At 61.1% G+C, this 20,868-nt stretch overlaps 1 protein-coding gene across 2 annotated transcripts; it reads left to right on the top strand.

Moving 5' to 3' along the window:
* Window positions 1–7,377: 7,377 nt before the first annotated feature.
* TENT5B (terminal nucleotidyltransferase 5B) lies at window positions 7,378–16,045 on the top strand. Of its 2 annotated transcripts, XM_082777483.1 has the most exons (3): window positions 7,378–7,767; window positions 11,219–12,270; window positions 12,759–16,045. In XM_082777483.1, exons 1-2 carry the CDS (start codon window positions 7,558–7,560, stop codon window positions 12,236–12,238), a joined length of 1,230 nt encoding a protein of 409 aa, XP_082633609.1. In that variant the 5' UTR covers window positions 7,378–7,557; the 3' UTR covers window positions 12,239–12,270; window positions 12,759–16,045. The 2 variants fall into 2 exon arrangements, with proteins under 2 accessions (XP_082633609.1, XP_082633608.1); XM_082777482.1 differs by having other exon boundaries at window positions 11,219–16,045.
* Window positions 16,046–20,868: the final 4,823 nt, after the last annotated feature.

Here is a 20,868-nt window from a genome sequence, read left to right as displayed (position 1 = left end):
GGCCGAGCCTGTGATCCCATATCTCAGATCTGTGCCCAAATTCCTGCCCTCAGCTCACCCTCCTGGCCCGGGGAGCTGTGCTGGGGCAGCAGCTCTGCTGTGGGTGCGTGAGGTGCCTGGCGCTGGCTGCTGTCCCCAGGGTTGGGGACATGGGGACCCCTCCTGCCCCGCCAGCTAGAAGCCAGCTGGGTCTCTGGCTGCCCAAACTGCAGGATGAGGCCCTCCTGTAAACCCTGGGAGCTGTAGGGACGGCTGATTTGTGCTCCCAAGCTCCCTCCTCTTTTGGTTTTTGTTTATAATTGGGATGGGGAAGCGCAGGGCTGGCGTCGCGCCGTGCTGGGGAGCGGGGAGCGTGTCACCCGCCTGGTCGGGCTGGTCGGGAGCCTGTGATTAACACAGGGCCTTGGGGACCGCTCTGGGCCCTGCTGCTGGGGAAGCTGGCGTGGCCATGGGGCTACCAGCACGGCCATAGGGCCACCAGCACAGCCACAGGGCCACCAGCATGGCCACAGGGCCACCAGCACGGCCAGTGTGTGGCGTCAGGCGTGGGGGGTCCCCAATTCCCTGCCCGGGACCCACACCTTTCACCCAGCTGGGCACTGGGGGACGATTCCCCCATCCCCGGAGCAGGGCCATGCAGCAGCCCCGACCCCAAAGCCCCCATCCCTCGGGGCTCCCTCTCCCCTCCCCAAGAAGCCCCTGGCTTTTAGGTGGCCATAACTCGAGCGTGTTTCACCGCCGCGCATTACAGCTCTGATTCAGCGCGGCCGTGACTCACGCTCCTACAATCCAGCAAGCACATAAGTGCTGGCGTTGCTCATCTGCTTAAAATACCTGAAGCCCAGGGTCCCCCGTGCGTCTCAGGGCTGGATTCGGCCCCGCTGCTGCTCCGTGGGGCTTCCTGATGGCTCCCTTGGGGCAGCACGGTGGCAGCGGGTGCCGGCCTTTTTGCCCCGCACGGGGTTTGGGGTGCCGCGGGTCCCCAGGGCTGCACTGGGGATCTGGTGCTGGGTGTGCTGGGAGGCGCTGGCACAGCCCGGCAGCACGGTGACGGTCACCAAACCGGGCACAGGGGGTGACAGCAGAGCTCGGGGCAGCCCCGGGCTGCGGCCGGGTGTGAGCCTCTCGCCCTCCACACGTGCCAGGCTGCATCACGTGCAGCCGCCCTCCCCGTTCTGGTCATAGCTTTAATGCGAGAGCTCGCCAAACAAAGGCATTTCCAGGATATTCTTGTTTCTGTCGGGGGGGGTGAGTAACTTTTCTTAATGAGGGAGGAACTAATAATCCCTCCAGGGATGGGCTGTCACCGCTGAGCAACTGCTGAAGCGCACGCAGCGAGGCCACGGGGTGGATGGGTCCCGGCGAGTGTCCCCGAACCCGCAGTGCCCGTGGCCGTGCCGTGTCCCCGTGCCCTGCCCGAGCCCCCGGTTCCCCCTCTCCCCCCCTCCCCAGTCACCATTGCCAAGGACAGGGAGAGCAGCAGGACCCTGATCAGGCCACCCTTGTCCATCGCAGCAGCAGGAATCTGCCCGAGCCAGGGCCGCTGGGCTCCCCGTGCCTCAGTTTCCCTCCCCGAGGTGTGGCACGAAGCCCAGGCAGAGCAAATTGTTCCTTCCTCCGAGCCTTCCTCATCCTCCCTGCACCCACGGCGGAGCTGTGGCAGCTCCGTGATGAGGTTCTCCCAGGGGATGGGGCCGGGAGCCCTGCAGCTCACGGGGCAGCTCAAGTCCTGAGCATCCCATGGGATCAGGCATGGGCAGGGACTGGTTGCTGGTGACCCCATAGCATGGGGGGGTTCTCCCCGTCCCTAATGCTCTCATCCTGGTGCTCGGGCCCCGTCTCAGCTCAATCAGCTGAGTAGTGTCCAATTTGGGGACAGCCCAGTGCGTCGGTGACCACTTTGCAGGAGCCTCCTCAGCTTGGCAGGATCTGCTGATATTTACCCCAAAAGCTCCCGGAATTCCCGATGCTCCAGGCACACCCCAACGAGCTCTGCACACCCCAGGCTGGGTCCTGCACCGAACACCAGTACCAAAATCCCTCAGGAAGGGCCATGGCCATGAAGTCCCCACCGTTGTCACCAGCCTGGGACTCAGCAGCTGCCCGGAGCAGAGCTCCCGGCCGGGTCCCTGCTTTCCTCCAGCGGTGCCACCACCTGGTGCCATCACCTCGGGCCTGAAAAATAATAATAATAAAAAAAATCAAACAGAAAGGCCAGAATCCTCCCTGGATGGTGATGGTGACAGTGATGGTGACGGTGACAGCCCCAGCGTGGCTCAGGCAGCTGGGATGGGGCTCGGTGGCTGCTCCTGGCACCTCTCCGGGGACACCCAGGGGCCGTGTCCCCCGCTGCGCCCCGGGCAGGGTTTTGCAGCAGCCCGGGGAGGTGACGGGTGCCATTCCCCAGCCCTGTGTCACCGCCGTGATGACATCGTGCGCTCCCGCAGCGCCTTTCATCTCAGCCCCTTGGTGGTGGCCCTCGGTGGCTCCTGACCTCGCTGGGTGGCATCGTGGCCACCAGCAGTTATCGGTATTTCCGAGAGGCAGCTGGGGCTGGGAGGGCTGGGGGGGGGCTGGGGGTGGTCCCACAGGGACCCTGGGCTCTGAGCAGAGCCACCACGGTCCCCTCCAAATCCAGGTGGTGACAAATTTGGACCTGCCACAGCTGGCACGGGGACATCGCCTCGTGGTGGTGCCGCGCATGGGGGTGCCCGGGGTCTGGGGGCGGCAGGATGGGGTGGGGGGGTGCTGCACGCCCTGCCTCAGTTTCCCCACCTGCTCCAGGTGAGGCACAGCAGGAGTTGGGGGTCAGTGAAATCAGGGGGGGAGCAACACAACCAGCTCCCAAACCGCCCCCAGGAGCCAAACCCCTGCCCAGGTTTCTTCTTCCCTCTTTCGGCTTTTAGGGTGAATTCGGCAGAAATCAGCCAACTCCTTCACCTCTGCGAAGCAGAGCAGTGCCACTCCCCCTGCCACACCGGTGCCCTCACCTCGTCGTCCTCCTCCTCCTCAGCTTCTCCTCCTCATCCTCACCTCCTCCTCATCTTCACCTTCTCCTCCTCATCCTCACCTCATCCTCTTCATCCTCACCTTCTCCTCTACATCCTCACCTCATCTTCCTCATCCTCAGCTTCTCCTCATCCTCGCCTTGTCTTCCTCATCTTCACCTCCTCCTCCTCCTCATCATCTCATCTTCCTCGTCCTCAGCTTCTCCTCCTCATCCTCACCTCATCCTCTTCATCCTCACATCATCCTCTTCATCCTCATGTCATCCTCCTCATCCTTACCTCATCCTCCTCATCCTCACCTCATCCTCCTCATCCTCATCTCATCCTCCTCATCCTCCCCTTCTCCTCCTCATCCTCACCTCATCCTCCTCATCCTCCCCTTCTCCTCCTCACCCTCACCTCACCCTCCTCACCCTCATCTCCTCTCCCCGGAGCACGAAGCCATTGCCCTGCAGGGCCAGGAGCCCCGGGGTGCCCGCGGGGTCCCTGCTGCCAGCGGTGGCACCTCGGGGCCCGGCCGTGCCAGGCACGGGGCTGCTCGGGAGGGAGCGGGGCCGGTGGCCACCCGCAAACAGGAGGTGGCCGGGAGCCGTGTTTGCTGAAGGAGGCTGCAGGGATGGGACCCACCTCCTAAGTCTACAGCGGGCGCGAGGCAGCGGGGACGTGTGCGGGGACGGCGGCTCGGGCACGGGGATGGTGGCACGTGTGGGGGGGGATGGCACAAAGGGCCTGGGGATGGTGGCACCTGCGTGGGGACGGTGGCACCTGGGGTTGTGCGCAGGGACAGTGATGTGCGCAAGGGGATGGCTGGGGTCTGCGTGGGGACAGATGGTGGGGGCACGGGGACAGCTGCCATGGGCATGGGGACAGGCAGTGGGGGCACAGGGACAGGCAGAGGGTGCGTGGGGACAGGCAGTGTGCATATGGGGACAGCTGCCATGGGCTTGGGGACAGGCAGTGGGTGTATGGGGACAGGCGGTGGGTATATAGGGACAGTGGGTGCATAGGGACAGGCTGTGGGTGCCTGGGGACAGTCAGTGGGTGCATGGGGATAGACGGTGGGTGCATGGGGACAGGCAGTGGGTGCATGGGCACAGGTAGTGGGTGTATGGGGACAGCTGGTGTGCATATGGGGACAGCTGCCATGGGATTGGGGACAGGCTGTGGGTGTATAGGGACAGTCAGTGGGTGTATGGGGACAGGCAGTGGGTGTCTGGGGACAAGTGGTGGGTGCACAGGGACAGGCAGTGGGTATATGGGGACAGTGGGTGCACAGGGACAGGCAGTGGGTGCACGGGGATGGCCACAGCGCGCGGTGTCGACGCCTGGGCTGGCCGTGGAGGAGGAGCTCCCCCACCCCATGGGGAGCGCTGCTGCTCCCCGGGGTGACGCTGGGTGACGGAGGTGGCTGTGGGAGAAGGGCTTGGTCCCCGCTGCGTGCTCAGGGAGGCGGCACACGCCCTGGGGAACGGTGGGCAGAGCCGGTCCCACGCGGCTCGGGGACTCCCCGAGGTCTCCCCTCTAGGTTCGGCTTTTTGCCCTCCCAGCCCCACACCCTGTTCCCGCACGCCCGGCTCCCCGGGTGGGTAAATTGCCCAAAGGGCTGGAAAATGGCCCCAAAAAAGGGCTCCACCTCCCTGTGTCCCCCAGCCCCGTGCCACCCCATGTGGGTGCCGGCACAGCCCCGGTGCCACCCGGCCACCCCGCACCAGTGCTCCTACAAAGTTTGGGGTCCGGGGGGCAGGACCCCTCCATCCTTCACCCCCAGACGGTGATTAGCCCTTAATTGCTGGCAAAACAAACGAGCAAAGCCCGGCCGGGCCTCGCTGAGCTGGAAGGAAATGGTGGCGGGGCCGTTCGCTCGCGGCGCCTCTTTGGGGTGCTGCTGGGGATGGATGTCACCCAGCCACCCAGCCAGTCCGGCCGGGGCGCGTCAGCGCTTTTTAATGGCACGGGGTTTTCTCCGGGGCCACCAGCGTGCCTGTCCCCTGTCCCCTGTCCCCTGTCCCCTGTTCCTTGTGCCCTGTCTCCTGTCCCCTGTCTCCTGTCTCTTGTCCCCTGTCCACTGTCCCCTGTGCCTTGTGCCCTGTGCCCTGTGCCCTGTGCCCTGTCCCTTGTCCTGTGTCCCCTGTCCCTTTTCCCTTGTTCCCTGTCCCCTGGCCTCTGTCCCCTGTGCCCTGTCCCCCGTCCCCCATCCCCCATCCCCTGTCTCCTGTCTCCTGTCCCCTGTCCTCTGTCCCCTGTGCCCTGTGCCCTGTCCCTTGTCCTGTGTCCCCTGTCCCTTTTCCCTTGTCCCCTGTCCCCTGTCCCTTGTCCCCGTCTCCTGTGCCCTGCCCCCTGTCCCCTGTCCCTTGCCCCCTGGCCATGCCATGTGTGCCCCCCAGCTGCTCCCCAGCTTCTTTTTGGCACCCATCGCCCCCCTCCTGCCATCACCCCACATCCAAACCACCTCCGATCGCCCCCACCGCCCTGATCCTGCCCTGGGATCGTGCTGTGACCCTGCCACCGTCCCCTCGCACCCCGCAGTGTGGCCCTGGTGCCCCCTTCATCCCCACGGCCGGTGCGTGGCGCAGCACCCGGCCCACCCGCGGGCTCCTTCGGGTTCCCCGCACCCCTTCCAGGGGACCCCAGCGCCACGGGAGGGGGGTGCTGAGCTCGGGGCAGGAGCTGGGCCGCGTCCTGCACCAGTGACACCCTCCTCATGTGGTGTGGGTGTAACTGGGAGCAGCGTTAATCCCAGTGGGGAGATGCCCCGACTGCACCAACAGGGGAGCGAAACCCCAATACGGGGATGGAGCCGAGCTGGGGTACACAGAGCCCCGGACAGGGCAGGCACACAGGGTTTGGGGACCCCCCTGCTCCGTGGGGACCCCTGGGGACCCCCGGCACCGTGTCACCGCCCCGAGGCACGCTGTGTGTCACGGGGCTGGGAGGGTTTGGAGGGACCTGGCTATGGGGACACGCAGTGCCGCCTCTCCCCTGCAGCACTGAGGATGCTCCTGCACCCCCATCCACCCCAAAACCCCAATTCCCCCATTTCTGAGTCTTTTTTTTTGCAGAAATTCCAGCTTTTCTGTCAGACCCCTGTGCAGGGAAACCCTTGGAAGAGGAGAAAACCCAAGAGCAAACCTCGGCTCCGGAGACGTGGCCTCGAAGGGCTTTGCGGAGGCTCCCCAAAATGAGGTGCCCCCCTTTGGGGACTGCGGGGTTGGGGTTTGTGGGTGTATGGCTGACCCCGTGGGCAGCTGTGGGAAAAGTGGAGGTGATGGTCCGGCACCGAGGTGATCGGGGAAAGGGATCCGGGCTTATATGGGCAAGGAAAGGGTTTTAAGGCCATGGGCATAGTGGGGATGATAACGGCGGGTGGCCGGGAGCGGGGTTTGGGGCCAGGTTTAGGGTCTGGGGCTGAGCTCCTGGGGCAGGAGGCGCTGGGCATCGGCACCCTGCTCGGGGGGCTCCATCCCTATTGGTGTCACCCCCCGGTGTCCAGGGATGATGCTGGGGAGGGAGCAAGGGGCATGGGGTGGCAAGTGGGAGGTTGTAGGGCACGGGGCTGTGGGGCACCAGGCCATGGGGTGTCAGTGGATCGTCAATGGGAAATCAATGGGGAATGAACAGGGCAGCAATGGGATGCCTATGGGGCAGCAATGGGAGGTCAATGGGGAATTAATAGGGAATCAATGAGACAGCAATGGGATGTCAATGGGAATCTAATGGGATGTCAATGGGGAATTAATGGGAGGTCAATGGGGAATTAATGGGGTAGCAATGGGGCGGCAATGGGATATCAATGGGAAACTAATGGGATGTCAATGGGAAACTAATGGGATGTCAATGGGAAATTAATGGGGAAACATTGGGACGGCAATGGGAGGTCAATGGGGAATTAATGGGGCAGCAATGGGGCAGCAATGGGATGTCAATGGGACGTCAATGGGGCAGCAATGGGATATCTATAGGGAGTTAATGGGGCATCAATAGGAAGCCTATGGGGCATCAATGGGATGTCAATGGGGCATCGGTGGGATGTCAACTGGGAACCAGTGGGGCAGCAGTGGGGCCCTGTGCAGGAGCCCCCCACCCCTCCCCCAGTGCTGCGGCCCCTTTAAGCCACCGCCCTCCCGCGCTCAGGGGGCGGGACAACGCGGCAGAGCCCCGCCCCTCCCCTCTCCACCCCGCCTCTTTCCCCGCCCCTTTCCCTCGATTGGCTCCGCGGCGCTTCCCAACCCCTAACGGCGACCAATGGAAGAGCCAGAGAAGCGGCGGCGGCGGGCAGCGATTGGCGGAGAGACCGGACCAATGAGGGGGCGCGGCCGGGGGGCTATATAAACCGGCGGCGGGGCGCGGGCGAGCGCAGTGCCGAGCGCGGCCGGCGGCGGGCGGAGCTGAGCGGAGCGTGGCTGGGCCGGGCTCAGCATCCCCCCGGGGCCGCCGCCGCCTCCTCCGCCCGCAGCTCCCCGCGCCGCTTCGTTTGTCATTAATTTAAAAAAAAAAAAAAAAAAATTTTTTTCCTCCCGTTTTCCCCATTTCCGCGGGGTTTTCGGCGGTGATGCTGGCGGCGGCACCGGGGGGGCCCGCTGCGGGCTCCGGGGGGCAGGCGGAAAGCGGCGGCGGCGGCAGCAGCGGCGGTGGGGGCCGGTTCAGCGTCCTGACATGGGAGCAGGTGCAGCGGCTGGACCAGATCCTGGGCGAGGCTGTGCCCATCCACGGCCGCGGCAACTTCCCCACGCTCTCGGTGCGGCCGCGCACGATCGTGCAGGTGAGGACCGGGGACCCCCCCACCCCACCCCCGGGACCTGGGGAGCACCGGGGTGTGATGGGGTCGGGGTGGTGGGGGGGGCTGAGCACCCCTCATATCGGTAGGGACCCCAATTTGGACCCCCCGGTACTGGTAGGGACACCCCCCCGGGACTGGGGGAGCACTGGGACACGGTGGGGTCAGGGTGGTGGTGGGGGCTGGGACCACCCGGTGACCCCCCCCAGTAACAACAGGGACCCCTCTGGAATAGGCAGAGCCATCCTGCCGTCCCCCCCCAGTGCCTTGGGACCACTGGGATGTGGTGGGATTGGAGTGGCTGCAGCGTGCAGAGCCCCCTTGGGACCCCCCAGTTCCAGCAGGGACCCTCCTGGGGTCCCCTGGGACCAGCAGGGACCCCCCCTGGGGTGGACAGCACCATTCTGCCCCCCCCCCCAGTGCCTTGGGACCACCAGGGCATGGTGGGATCAGGGTGTTGGACAGACCCCCCAGAACCTGCAAGCCCCCCCCAGTACCTGCAGGGCCTCCCTCAGTTGCTCCCTGCCTCCCAGTTCCCCCCTCAGCCTTTGAGTACTGGGCACTGGGGGGCAGCTGGTGTGGGGTTGGCAGCCCCAAGTGTCCTCGGGGTCGTGGCACACGGTGTCCCCCCCCCCGATTAACGTCGTCGAAGAGTTCCTGTTAGTTCAACCATAAAGCAATAACTGCGTGTAATATTCAACTGGCCGTGCAGCTCGGCTACGCTGCTGCATATTCATGGTTGGGAGGTAACTTCGTGCCTCGGTAATGACTCATCAAATGTAAAAAATCGGGCAATGCCGGCTTCTAATTAAAAAGGCTGCTCACGAAGCCACGAGCAAACCGGCTTCACAATAAACCGAAGGTGAGGATCAGGGGGCCTGGGCTGCTGGGGGAGTATTTCTGCCTGGGAATGGGCGAGTGACGCTCCAGCCAGGCTGACTCCAAATTCCTCGAGTTCCTGCTGCATCTGCTGGGGGCAGGAGCTCTGGATGCCCGTGCTCCTGAGGTTTTATGCAGAGCAGAAGATGGGAGCTGACCCTAAGGTGTTGCCTTGGGGTCAGGAAGGGCTGGAGAAGCCCCAGTGTCCCCCCTGATGTGGGGCAGCATCAGATGTTCCCCCAGCGAGCTGGATTTTTTGGTGCTGAAGCTGCCCGAAAGGATGCTGTGGATGCCACCAGCACCTTGAGATGCAGCGAGGGGCTGGCGTGCTGCCCCCTGTGTTTAGGGCTGACTAACGATGTGAGCCACCCCAAAGGCACTCGTTTGGTGCGTGCCCGTGGCTCGGGCTTGCGGTGGGAAGCGGCAGGTCGCGGGCAGGCGCAGGGCTGGCGAGCGCCCGGCTGTCAGAGCAATTAGCTGACCCACACCCCAGGTGGGGTGCTGCTTTGGGAAGCAGGTCAGCAGCTGCATAACCCCCCAAATATCCAGCCCCCAGGGGGAGAGCACATACCTGCACCCCCTGCAGCCAGGGAGTGACTCCGGGTGCGCTCCGCATTGGGGCTGGGGGTGCTCATCCTGGGGTGCTGGGGCTGTCTGGGCTCCTCTGGGGCCAAACTGGGGTGGTTTGCCCCTTCTGGTGGGGTTTTCTCCTCTTTTTCCCACTATTCCTCAATGGTTCTTGTGTAGGCAGAGCTGTCTGCCCAGGGTCATGGGTCTGTAGGTCCCAAGCCTTGCCCAGGTTGATATTAAGCAACAATCTTTGATTGCGGCTGGGAAATTAATCTGGAATGAGATCTTAGCTAGGACCAACACCTGGATCTGTACCTGACACTTGTGACCTGTGTCCCATCTCGCATTAAACCAGGTAGAACAACCCCTAACCCCTACCAGGCAGCACCGTGGAGCTTTGCCTGTGCCAGCAGCTTGGTGACTGCCCAGCCAGCAGCGGTGTCCCACCAAGAGCTCATTAGGGTCAGCTCAGAGCTGTTTTCTATGTGTAGGAATAACCCAGCGCCTTATTTCAGGAGTAAATCTGGTTCTGGGCACCGCCTGCCTTGGAGAACAAACGCGTCCGTGGGGGGACTTGGGACTTCCGATGGTGAATAGCTCACTGGTTAACTGGTGCCTGGCATGTGACCGTGGCCATCGGGCTGGCCACGAGCCCTGGCGCATTTCCAGCCCGAGCAGCAGTTCCTAATGTCAGGGAGCAGTGGGGAAATGCCAGCAGAGTAGCTGCATCAGGAGATTTCGCAGCGCCCTGGACTTAGGGTTTAACAAGTTGATTAAAAAACGCTCCCAAAACCCTGCTGAAATGTCTCCTCCCTGCACAGGGGGCTGCCTGCTGGAGCCCTTCACCCTCTGCTGCTTGCAGACTGAGTTTGGGGGCAGTCCTGCTGCAGACCCAACGCTCAGCATCCCCCAAAAGAACAGGGCTGAGCCAACTTGAGCTCCTCGATGAGGTTTTGCATTTCTGTGGGGCTCCGGGACAGCCTCATGGGGCCGAGTAGCCCGGTCAGACTGGCTTCTCAGGAGATAACGTCTCCATTTGGAGCCCGAGCTTGGGCTCTTTCAAGCTCCAGCCGTGCACTGGGTGAGCAGGATGAGGCTCGCAGGGCTCCTGGCGGCGGGTGGTGGCTGGGGAGGGACATGAAAGTGACGGGAGGTGGGACGAGCTGGCGGGGGACGTGAGCCTCATCCCCTGGGATCCCTGGGCTCGGTGACACTCAAATTACAAGCTGGTGTCCAGAGCGGTTGATCTTATGGTCTTGGGGTTATTTCAGCCTCCTGCATGTTAAGTAATCGGGCGGGTGATTCAGCGCCGTGCCGAGCGAACAAAGCTCTGCAGGTCGGGTGGGTGTGCCGGCACTGAGCAGGCAGCATTAAAATCAGGGAAGTAACACCCCGAAGATGAAAGCTGCCTCCTGTGCTTGATAGCACGCCAAGTTCGGCACGAAGCTCTGACACACTGGAAATTGTTAGGATACACTTACTAGTTAGGACACGAACTTGGAGACACCTGGCTGGGGCTTTGGAGCAGCTCGGGCGTTTTGAGTTGCTTCTGATGAATGCTGACAGGTAAAGGGATGGCCGGGGTGGGTGGGTGCCCTGATTAAATCTGGTCCTAGAGGGAAGGCTGGCTGGCTGGCTGCTCCTCCCCTGGGTGTGCAGAGATCGGGGTTGGCTTAGGGAACATCTCACCCTCGGTGAGGGGAGGCAGGGAAGAGCAGACTCTGCCCTTCAACACTCCCAAGAGCTGCTCTTGTACACCAGGAGCCCCATAACTCAAAGGGGTGAGTGGGACCCACCAGCAGTTGGGGCTGGGTCACCCTCAAGGCTCTGGAAGCCTTCCAAAGTGACCTATTTCTAATGGATTAGCTTTTTATTTTGCTGTCTTGCCTTGGGGTGACCCGTATGAGCAGAGGGAGCCAATCCTGCTGCTGTAGTGGGGCTGTTCCAGGAGTGTTTGCCTGCTTCTCACCACGTTTCTCTCTCTCAGGTTGTCCGTAGTCGTCTGGAGAAGAAAGGAATCGCAGTCCATAACGTGAGGCTGAATGGCTCGGCAGCTAGCCACGTCCTCCACCAAGACAGTGGCTTGGGGTACAAAGACCTGGACCTCATTTTTGGCGTGGATCTGAAGACCGAAGACGTCTTCCAGCAGGTGAAGGACGTGGTCATGGATTGCCTGCTGGATTTCCTCCCGGAAGGCGTCAACAAAGACAAGATCACCCCCGTGACTCTGAAGGAGGCCTACGTGCAGAAGCTGGTCAAGGTGTGCAACGAGACCGACCGCTGGAGCCTCATCTCCCTGTCCAACAACAGCGGGAAGAACGTGGAGCTCAAGTTCGTGGACTCTCTCCGACGGCAGTTCGAGTTCAGCGTGGACTCCTTCCAGATCATCCTGGATTCGCTGCTGCTGTTTGGGGAGTGTTCAGAGAACCCCATGGCCGAGAACTTCCACCCCACGGTGACCGGGGAGAGCATGTACGGGGACTTCGAGGAGGCCATGGAGCACCTCCGCAGCAGGGTCATCGCCACCAGGAACCCCGAGGAGATCCGAGGCGGGGGGCTTCTGAAGTACTGCAACCTCCTGGTCAGGGGGTTTAAGCCCAAGCTGGAAGTGGATATGAAGGCGCTACAGAGGTACATGTGCTCCAGGTTTTTCATAGACTTCTCCGACATCGGCGAGCAGCAGAGGAAGCTGGAGTGCTACCTCCAGAGCCACTTTGTCGGGATGGAGAGCAAAAGATATGACTATTTGATGACCCTCCACAGGGTGGTCAATGAGAGCACGGTCTGCCTCATGGGACACGAGAGGAGGCAGACCCTGAACCTCATTGCCATGCTGGCCGTGAGGGTCCTGGCTGAGCAGAACATCATCCCCACCGTCACAAACGTTACCTGCTACTACCAGCCAGCTCCCTACGTCAGCGAAATAAACTTCAACTACTACGTGACCCACGTGCAGCCCTTCCTGCCTTGCAGTCAGTCCTACCCAACGTGGCTTCCCTGTAACTGAGCCGGGACAAGCTCCAGGGGCTGTCCCCCGAGGTATTGCCTTGCCTTGGGGAGTGGGGAGGGACGGGGGGACCCTTCCCAGGACTGCACCGAGAGGAAACTTGTTGTTTTTTTTTTCCTGGACTCTTGGCTCGAGCGTCTTGTTCCTGGGATGGTTGGGACGAGACCTGTCTGCTGTACACTGTGATGGGATGTGCAGTGCGATGGAAGCTAGATGACGTTTACGGGGACGTTTATGGGGAGACTCGACGGCTTCCCGAATTCTGTGGGCAACGGGGGGGGGTGGGTGTGTGTGTGGGGAGATTGTAGAATTACAGTAAGGTAGAGCTGCACTGCCCTGAAGCGGATCCGAATTCGTATTTTTTAGTGCAGGAGGTGTTATGGGAGTGCAGACTTGTGGTTTCTGAAGCCAGAAGCCAGAGTGGCTAATTCCTTTGAAGGACCAAAGAATCCTGTTTAAGTGCCTGTAACAATATAAACACAACTGTACTGTAAACCTTTATTTTTTTTTTTTTTTGCAGGGGCTGGCATCCCAAGAGCTTGAGTGGGATGTCCCGAGAGGAAAATATTTCTGTTGGGGAGGGAGGGTCGTGAGATCATTTCTAGTAGCCTCGCTGAAGCAAGGATGGGACTGCAGGTTATGTGTTGCTGAGGTTTTTTGGCATGGCTTGCTGCCTGTGAAGGACCAGCTGTAGCAAATAGCTCTCAAAGCTGAGTTGCATAAACAAGGGTGGGCTTGTAAATGCCTAAAACTTGGGGGGGGGGGAGGAGGGAGGGAAAGTGCATGGTGGAAAATGCTGGGCGAAGCTTCGTGGAGACAAGGCAGCAGGGACCTACCAATGAATTTATTGAAGCTCCCGAGTCTGCAGTGCCAAAATGTTAATTGTGTCCCTAAACGATGAGGCAGATCTGTCCAGGAACCTGCCCTAGGCTGCTGTACCAAACCGTGGATTTTTCTAGGAGAATTTGAAATGCTGTTTTCTTTTCGGCTTGCAGTGTGGTTTTAATGCCCCAAGCCAGAGGCCGGCTGGGTTATCTGGGAGGCTGAGGCTTGTCCTTGAAGCACAAACTGGTTAATGAGCCCGTTATCTCCAGCTGTTCTGGGGGCTGGAGCCTGTGTCCTTCCAGGAGAAGAGCAGACCTCTTCCAGGATCTCTTCTCCCAGGGCTGGGATCTTGCCTCCTGTCCCCAAAACAGCCTCTTCCCAGCTGAGTGATCCCACGTGTGAGCCATCGATAGCATTTGAAATTCGTTCTCCTAGCTAGAAGTGGAGACTGGGGCTCTGTGTGAGAGTCAGTTGGCCTTGGAGGGGGGTGGAAAAAAAAGTATGTATTTTCTGAACAAACCCTCTGTGTCTGGAGGGCTTGGCTCTGTTGGTCAGACGTGGCTTTGAAGCTGTTGGGTGTCCAGAGCACGAAATCTCTCTGAGACGCCTGGATTGCGGGGCCCGCTCTCGTGGAGCATCATCTCAGACTTAACTATGCACGGACGGGGAGGTGGGAAGGCAACCAGGCGCTCCCTAAAAGCTGCTCTGGGGACGCCGGGGCTTCATGGTGCTCCCTCCGAGGCTAACCTACTGGAGTTACCCGAGTATCTCTACTAACTTGTTTCTTGGTTTTTGTGACACCTGTACTAGCCGGGCAGACCGAACCCTAATAAAGTCTAGAATGCCTTTAGCCAGATTGCGACATTTTTTGGGGTAGGGGCGATGTGGGGCGGGGAGGGGATGCTGCGGGGGCTCTCGCACTTAACACCGACTAAAACACCAACTAACTGACCAGCTCTCAGTCCAGCTCTGCTTCCCAGCCGGTGAGCACCGAAGAGAAAGCACCAGTAACGGAGTGGGTGCCGCAGGTCCCTGTAGCTGGGGTTGAGACTTTTTGGTGCGAGGTAAAACTGCTTTAAGGGCTGCTTTGGACACCCCCAGTACGCCCCTTTATGCCTCTGTAGCTCCTTCATGGTTCCAAGGGATGATTTTTCTTGCATTTTAATCTTCAGCTGGACATAGATGACATGTAGCATGCTCTTTCTTCTTTTTTTACAGGCTTCTTACTCTCTACCCCCAAACACAGATGCACTAAACTGAGATTCCCTCCTTCCTGGTTAAGATGTCAAAAAAAAAAAAAAAAACCTACAGCCAACAGCTCGACAGGGCGACTTACGTTGAGATTGCACTTTTGGTTTATGATGGAGTGTGTGTGGTGGGACTCCTGTGAATGAGTTGAATCTGAATTTTCTCGATCTTGCAGTGATACTGTGCTGCCTCCTGTGAGGGGGCAACGGACGATTCCAGTAGCTTGAATGGCACTTGATTTTGTTTTAAATGTTTTTTTTCCTACACCTGTATCACTTGTCATGCGATGGGCTTGACATAGACTCACTAGATTCTTTAGAATCTGTTTCAAATAAATACAGTGTATTCAAATCTGTTGGGTTTTTTATTTTGCTTGTCCAGCAGGGCAGGGGGGTGCTCCCTTTGCTGCCCCCTACCCTGTGAAGAACCAGGTCTGAACCCACCCGTGGCCGTGGAGGAATCGGTGCGGGCACCCTGGGCTCCTGCTTCCCCATCCGGGCAGCAAAGCCTGGGAGCGTGTAGCTGCTGGCAGGCTGCTCTATGCCAGAGGTTTCTATTTATAATGCTGCTCCTCGGTGTCCTCTGCTCCTGGTGGCTCCTCGAATTGCTCGTGGCCCCATGGGCATCCCATTCCCTTGGTCATCTGAGGTCCCTCTGGCTGGGGTGGCACCGGGAGACGCGCCTAGGGGTCCTTTTTGGAAAGGTGAGCAGCTCCAAAAGCCTTATCTTCCCCAAAAGCTTGGGTCCTTGTGCTTGGGGCAGGCTCCCACCCTGGCTGGGAGCTGGGTGTGAGCTCTTCTGTGCCTGGCTGCCCTCCAGCCTCAGCTGCAGTTTCACTTCCCCATGCAGAGCTACAGGCACTTCTGGTTCCACCGCACCGAGCGAGCTGCCGGCATGCCAGTCCTTGTTTGGGACGAACTTGCTGGCTCTGCTTCTCCAAATTCTGGCAGTCCCGGGGCTGAGCTTCCCCCTGACATCGGGTTGGGGTTGTTCCTGCAGGGCTGGCGTGGGGACTGTCCCCATCACCTGGCTCAGGTAGGGCTGTTCCTGCAGAGCCGCTCCAGGAGCTCTGCCACCTTCCCTGACCCCATGCGTAGGCAAGATAGGATGACATTGCCTTCCCCAGGTGTCCCATGGGCAGGACTGACCCCAAAATACTCATTTTTTTGGCTCCTTCCCCTGCCAGCAGCTGGTGCTGCGCTGGGGAATAAGCTCAGGGTGTGTGACCCCGAGCAGAGCAGCAAAAGCCCTGACAGCGTCGGCTGTCATTGTTGGGGCGGATCAGGCTATACAAAGGGACAGTGGTGGAAAGTACTAGTTGTGGTCAGAAAGGAGCTCTCCGTGTTTACAGCTGAGATTTGGATCCCTCTTTTGTTAATTGTCAAATAAAACCATATATTTTTCTCACGGCCTGTATCTGTCTTTTTTTTTTTTTCCCTCCTTTGGACAGGGGGTGACGGACCAGCGCCCTGAGCACCTGGTGCAGGAGATGAGGGTTTCGGGTGCTGGGTGCTCTGCGGAGGGGCTGTGCAGGGGGCAGGATTGGTGCTGTGCCTGATACCAGAGACAATCTGAGTGCACGAGGAGCTCCTGCTGCTCTCCTGGTGCCCTTCCCTCAAAAGGAAGGGGAGCGCGGAGCCGTTTGGCTGCTGGAGCTCTCCGGGGAGCCGTGGGCGCTCCGTGTGCTGAGGCTGCCCGCAGGCTGGGTTTCCCTTGGGCTCGGGGCTCTGCCCTTATTTTTAGACCCTTGGTGCGGTGCCCGTGGTGGGGCTGGGCTCTGCTTGGCTGTGGCCAGCAGCTCGGGCGTGGAGGAGCCTGCTGGGCACGTTGGAGCAGTTGGGCGCTTGCCCTGCGGTGCAGCTGGATGGAGGGTACCTTGGTGGGGTCGGTATGATGGGGTGGGCTGCGGTGTGGTACTTTATTTGCAGGGCCTTACAGCTGCAGGGCAGCCTCCTGCAGCTTTTCTCCTGCAGCCAGGTCTGGCCAAGCTCCAGATCAGTGAAACGGGAGGAATTTGTCTCAAACCTTCCGCTTGCAATCCTGTTCCAACCCCTCAGCTGCCACCGCTCTGCTCGGCACCAAGGGTGGCACCATCCCGGTGCGTGCCAGGGCCGCCTTGGGGCCGTACTTCGGGCTGTAATCAGCCTCTTTTGGGGCACGCAGGAGCTTCTGTGCGCCCCTGCTCCTCCGCAGGAGCTGCTCGGGCAGCGCGGGTGTTAACCGTGCTATTTGAGAGCGTGCCGACCGCGAGAACAGCCTGTCTGTGCGGCTCCTCTTGCCATTTATAGCTGTGTTTGGGCGAGCCAGCGCACGGACCCTTGCGCTCCGGCGCCTGGTGCCAAGCACGAGACAAATGCTCCATTGATACGTGCGGGCCGGGAGGGCGGCGGGGCCGGCACGGAGCTGAGCTGCCGCGGGATGGCACCGGGGGCCGGGGAGCAGCCAAGCCCCCAGGGAGCAAGGGCAGCTCGGGGCGAGAAACGCGTGGAGCGCGGCTCCGCTGAGCCCTGGTGTCTTATCTGCTGGCCCTGGTGGCGGTCTGCCTGAGGTCCTGGTTTAGGCTGAAGGGTTGTGAATGGGATTTCAGCTTCACTCAGCACCGGTTTGGGGGCGGGGAGCGCTTTAAAGGCTTCTTCTTGTGCCTTTTGTGGTGTGCTTAGATAGAAGCGCAGCTTGGTGCGTTGTTGGGCGAGGAGGAGCAGCAGGCCCAGTGCCTCGACTTGTTATGAACAACCTGGAGCTGGGAATTCAGCTGTCCCCTTCCCTTGGGAGCCACCAGCCAGCATGGAGCAGCTCACCCATGCCCCAGGGCCAGCAGCCCGGCTCCCTGAAGCACCACGGGCATCCCCACGGCTGCTCTCCATTCCTCCCCGCTGCTCCTCTTCCCTTCAAGGCTCAGGTCGTGGCACCCGATGGTGCTGGCGAGCACAGCACCCGCTCCCTGAGCACAGCACCCCTTCTCCTCCACCCAGCACCTGGGCGCAGCCCTGCCCGGCCGCTGGTGCCAGCGTGTAGCAACTCGACCGATGTGATTGAAATCATCCGCTGGCATCCAGCGTTATTAAGGGGATGAGTGACAGCCCTCGCCGAGTCATGTTTTCTTGGGAAAGGAATGAAAGAGATTATCCGCAGCCTCCAGCTCTTGCACAACGGAGCCGGGAGATGCAGCGGGGCTGGGATTTTGGGGGGTCTGTGAGCCCCCTGCCCCAGCCACTGCTCGTCCCTAAGGCAGAAATAGCAGAGGGTAGGGGCGAGGAGGGGTGGGAGCGTGGTTTTGGGGACAGGCATTGGGCTGGAGCAGTGCCGGCGAGGTGCAGGGTGTTATCTCTCTCTGCTGTGCAAGAGAGAACACGTATTTTTACTCCTCAGGCTCTCATCATTTTTCCAGAGTCTCATAGCCAAGAGTGGAGGAGCCGTTCCCACATCGTCCCGGCCAGGAGCGACGTTTCCCTTGGGTGATGGATGGGAACAGCTCCCCGACGAGGACGGCTTTGCCCTGCGTGCCCGGCTGTCCCGGGCTCAGCACCGGGGGCGGTCGATCCTTGCCCCGTGCTGCCACCACGACATATTTACCCTGCTTATCTCGCCGCTATCAAAACCCAGCTTCAGCAGGAGCAGTGTCACCCTGCCTTCAAAGGGAGAGCGCCAGGCAGCGCGTTTCCCCGTGGCGTTGGTGTGGCCTACATTTTTGCCCGGTAATTTAACGAGGGGCTGGCTGCATCACGCCCCGGCCAGCCCTCCTCCCTCTCCCCACAGAGGCCGGGCCGGGCCGGGCCGGCCGATTACTGCAAGCATCCCTCCGCTGATGTGCAATTACAGGTCGCTTGGTCTCGAAATCCCGGCTAAATCCGCATGGCCGCGGCGTGACTCACGGGCCGGCTGCTCCCCTAATGGATCCTGGCTGCATTCCTTCCAGGCTGGACGTAAGGCGAACGTGCCACTTACTAACCACCCTCTTCCATCTTCGTCAGCGCGACGGGTCGAGCCTGTTTCTTCCCCTGCCCCTCCTCTGCTGGGGCAGGGATGGCTGGAGCCGGCCCTAAATGCTGCAATTTGCCAGCGTGAGCATCCAGGGTGTAATTCCCCTTAGCAGAGGGGTTTTCTCGCTGCTGAGCCAGGATTCAGGGAGCAGCCTCTGCCCCGGGAAAGGAAAATCGCCTGCCCGGGTGTCTTGTAGCAGGTGAGCTCCCAGGCAGTGCTGCCATCCTGGGAAAGCCAAAAATGAGCCCTAAATGGGGGAGGTTGTAGGGCAGGAGGGATGCAGACAACTTCTTCCCATACACGATGCCGGGAACGCGGCGCCTGCGTCCTCTGCAGCTCCAGGGCTGCTCCGACCGCAGGCAGCTCGGGGACTTTGCGAGGCTGCCGAGGGAAGGCAGCCTTTGAAGCCCAGGCTCTAATTTGGGGCAGGATTCAGCTGTTCCAGCTCCCAGGCGTGCCGAGGCCTCCCATGACAGCGGGCGCAGCGTGAGTAAGCGCACCCTCCCCGCGCTCCCACGTCACGGCCAGCCCTGGGAGGGAACCTGCGCCCTCCGACTCCCCTCAAGGGCCAGGGAATCGGGGGCGGGTGGCATCACCGAGGGTCAGCCCTAATAATGATGATTACCTGACCGTCACCGTGCCGATGACTTGTTTTATCCAGCCAGGCCGTGCCAAGTGTGGCAGGGAGCGACCCCGACCCACCCCGAGGGTGCCCCGTGCTGTGCCAGGGCGAGAGGAGAGCCAGTGCGCTGGCTAAGCCTGGTTTGCCCCATGGCAAAACCCAGCCCCGTGTCTTGGGCTGCTTCTTACATGGCAGCTTCTTACCCACAGCCCCCAGGTCAGCCCCAACCCCTCCAAACACCAGCACCCACCCGGGCTCCCCATGCCCGCAGCATCTCCCCATCTCAGCATGGAGAAGCCGCAGGGCCCCTGGGTGCTGGTGTGGATGGAGGAGGCCGGGCTCATCCCCCCTGCACTCATCACTCACAAAAACCTTTGAGAGCCAGGATTGTGGTGTTACCCTCTCATGGAGGAGATCCAGCCTCTCGTTAGCCCCGTTGTTCCCTCCTTGCTGCTTGGTGCAGGGCCAGGGGGATTCAAGGTGAGCCCACCACTGCCCAGTGCTGCAGCACCGAAGCTGTTTGGGGTTTTTCTCTCTTTTATCCACAGGCCAGCAGCTGCAGATCACCTCCAGGCTGCTGTGGGGTAAAGCATAAAGGTCTGCACCAGGGTTTCTCTTCCATGGAGCCATCCACAGGCACCGCAATGTCCTGAAAACAGCGTGGTTGTGATGAAGGAGGGGGAGGTAGCGATGGGGACAGCGACAGCTTCTGCCCCCTGCACCCCATGGAGCAGTGACCAGCCTGTGCTGGGGGCACTGCTGAGCCTATAGGACCCCACAGCTCGGCCCCACACTGTGGGCTGTCCCTTGCCAAGCAGGGATGCTCCCCTGCCAGCTGCCTGGAGGGTTTGCCAGGACGGGGAGGATGCTGAGACACCCAAAGGGCTCACACTGCACAAGAGCACCGTGCCACTGCTCACCCACCCCATGGAGGAGTCAGCCCTTCGCAGGCTGCCTGGTGGGTGCGGGTTCAAGCCACGTTATGGCTGTGTCTCGGGGGATTAACAGGGTGAAGGGAGCTGTTGAGACCCACCCCGGTGTGTGGGGGTGTCCGTGCACCCAAGGACAGGGCGCAGGGCTGGAGCACGCTGCAGAAACAGGGGCTGGCACCTTCCCCGTGCTGCAGCCCATGACCTGAGCTGCTTTCTCAGAGCTGCCTCAGTGCCGTGCCCTGGGCAGGAACCAAAAGGATGCTCCGGGGCTGCGGCACGGGGAAGTGGTGGGGCAGAAAGGGACAGGAGGCACCACCAGGACAGGCCAGCGGGAGAGGCGTTTTGTGTTTCACCCTGCGTGGAGCAGAGCCCGGCCCTGGCTGGACTTGGCCGGCCCAGCCCTGCAGACTGGAGCGGGTCCAGCTCGATAAGCTGAGTGCAGCAAGGCTGGGCCAGTGCTCTCGGGGCCACGTCCAGGGATCGCTTGGCCGCGGGACAGGACAGCGCCGAGCTCATTACCGCGGCTCTCCCCTCACTGCAGGACGCTCACCGGGGTCTCCACCCCATGTTCCTGCAGGTTGTCCCCTGTGGGTACACCTCGCAGAGCCTCCAGGAAGGATTGAGGAGTCTGCTTAGGTTGGAGCAGCCGTGTGAGGGCTGGATTTCAAGCTGCAATATCGACCGAGAGGGTATTTAGCAGTGGGGGGCATTAAAGGATGCCCCGAACCACAGCTGTAGCCTGTGGGTGTCTGAATTGCTGACTCAGCTGGCTGTGTTCCTAGAGGAATGGGGTGCCCGGGGTGCCATACACGAGGTTTTGGGCATCGTGAAGGGACACGGAGCCCAGCAGAGCCTGGGGCCACCTCTCCTGCCTCATCCCACCAGCACCCACAGCTCCCTCTGGCCAGAGGTGCCACATGTAGCTCATCCTGCACCCAGGGGATGAACCATCCTGGCAGGCGTTGCCTCTCCAGCCACCCAGCGAGGCTGGAGGGGAGGTGGCTGCCACCAGCCCGTGGCTG

The sequence above is a fragment of the Aythya marila genome (assembly GCF_965140915.1).
Source record: "Aythya marila genome assembly, chromosome: 22".
Classification (NCBI taxonomy): domain Eukaryota; kingdom Metazoa; phylum Chordata; class Aves; order Anseriformes; family Anatidae; genus Aythya; species Aythya marila.
The sequence above is the reverse complement of the archived record's forward strand: the minus strand, read 5'-3'. Positions and strand labels throughout refer to the sequence as shown.

Coding starts and splice junctions, on each gene's coding strand:
- TENT5B (XM_082777483.1), top strand. CDS start 7,558: ATGCTGGCGGCGGCACCGGGGGGGCCCGCTGCGGGCTCCGGGGGGCAG. Junction 7,768..11,218: donor GGCCGCGCACGATCGTGCAG/GTGAGGACCGGG, acceptor TCTCTCTCTCAG/GTTGTCCGTAGTCGTCTGGA.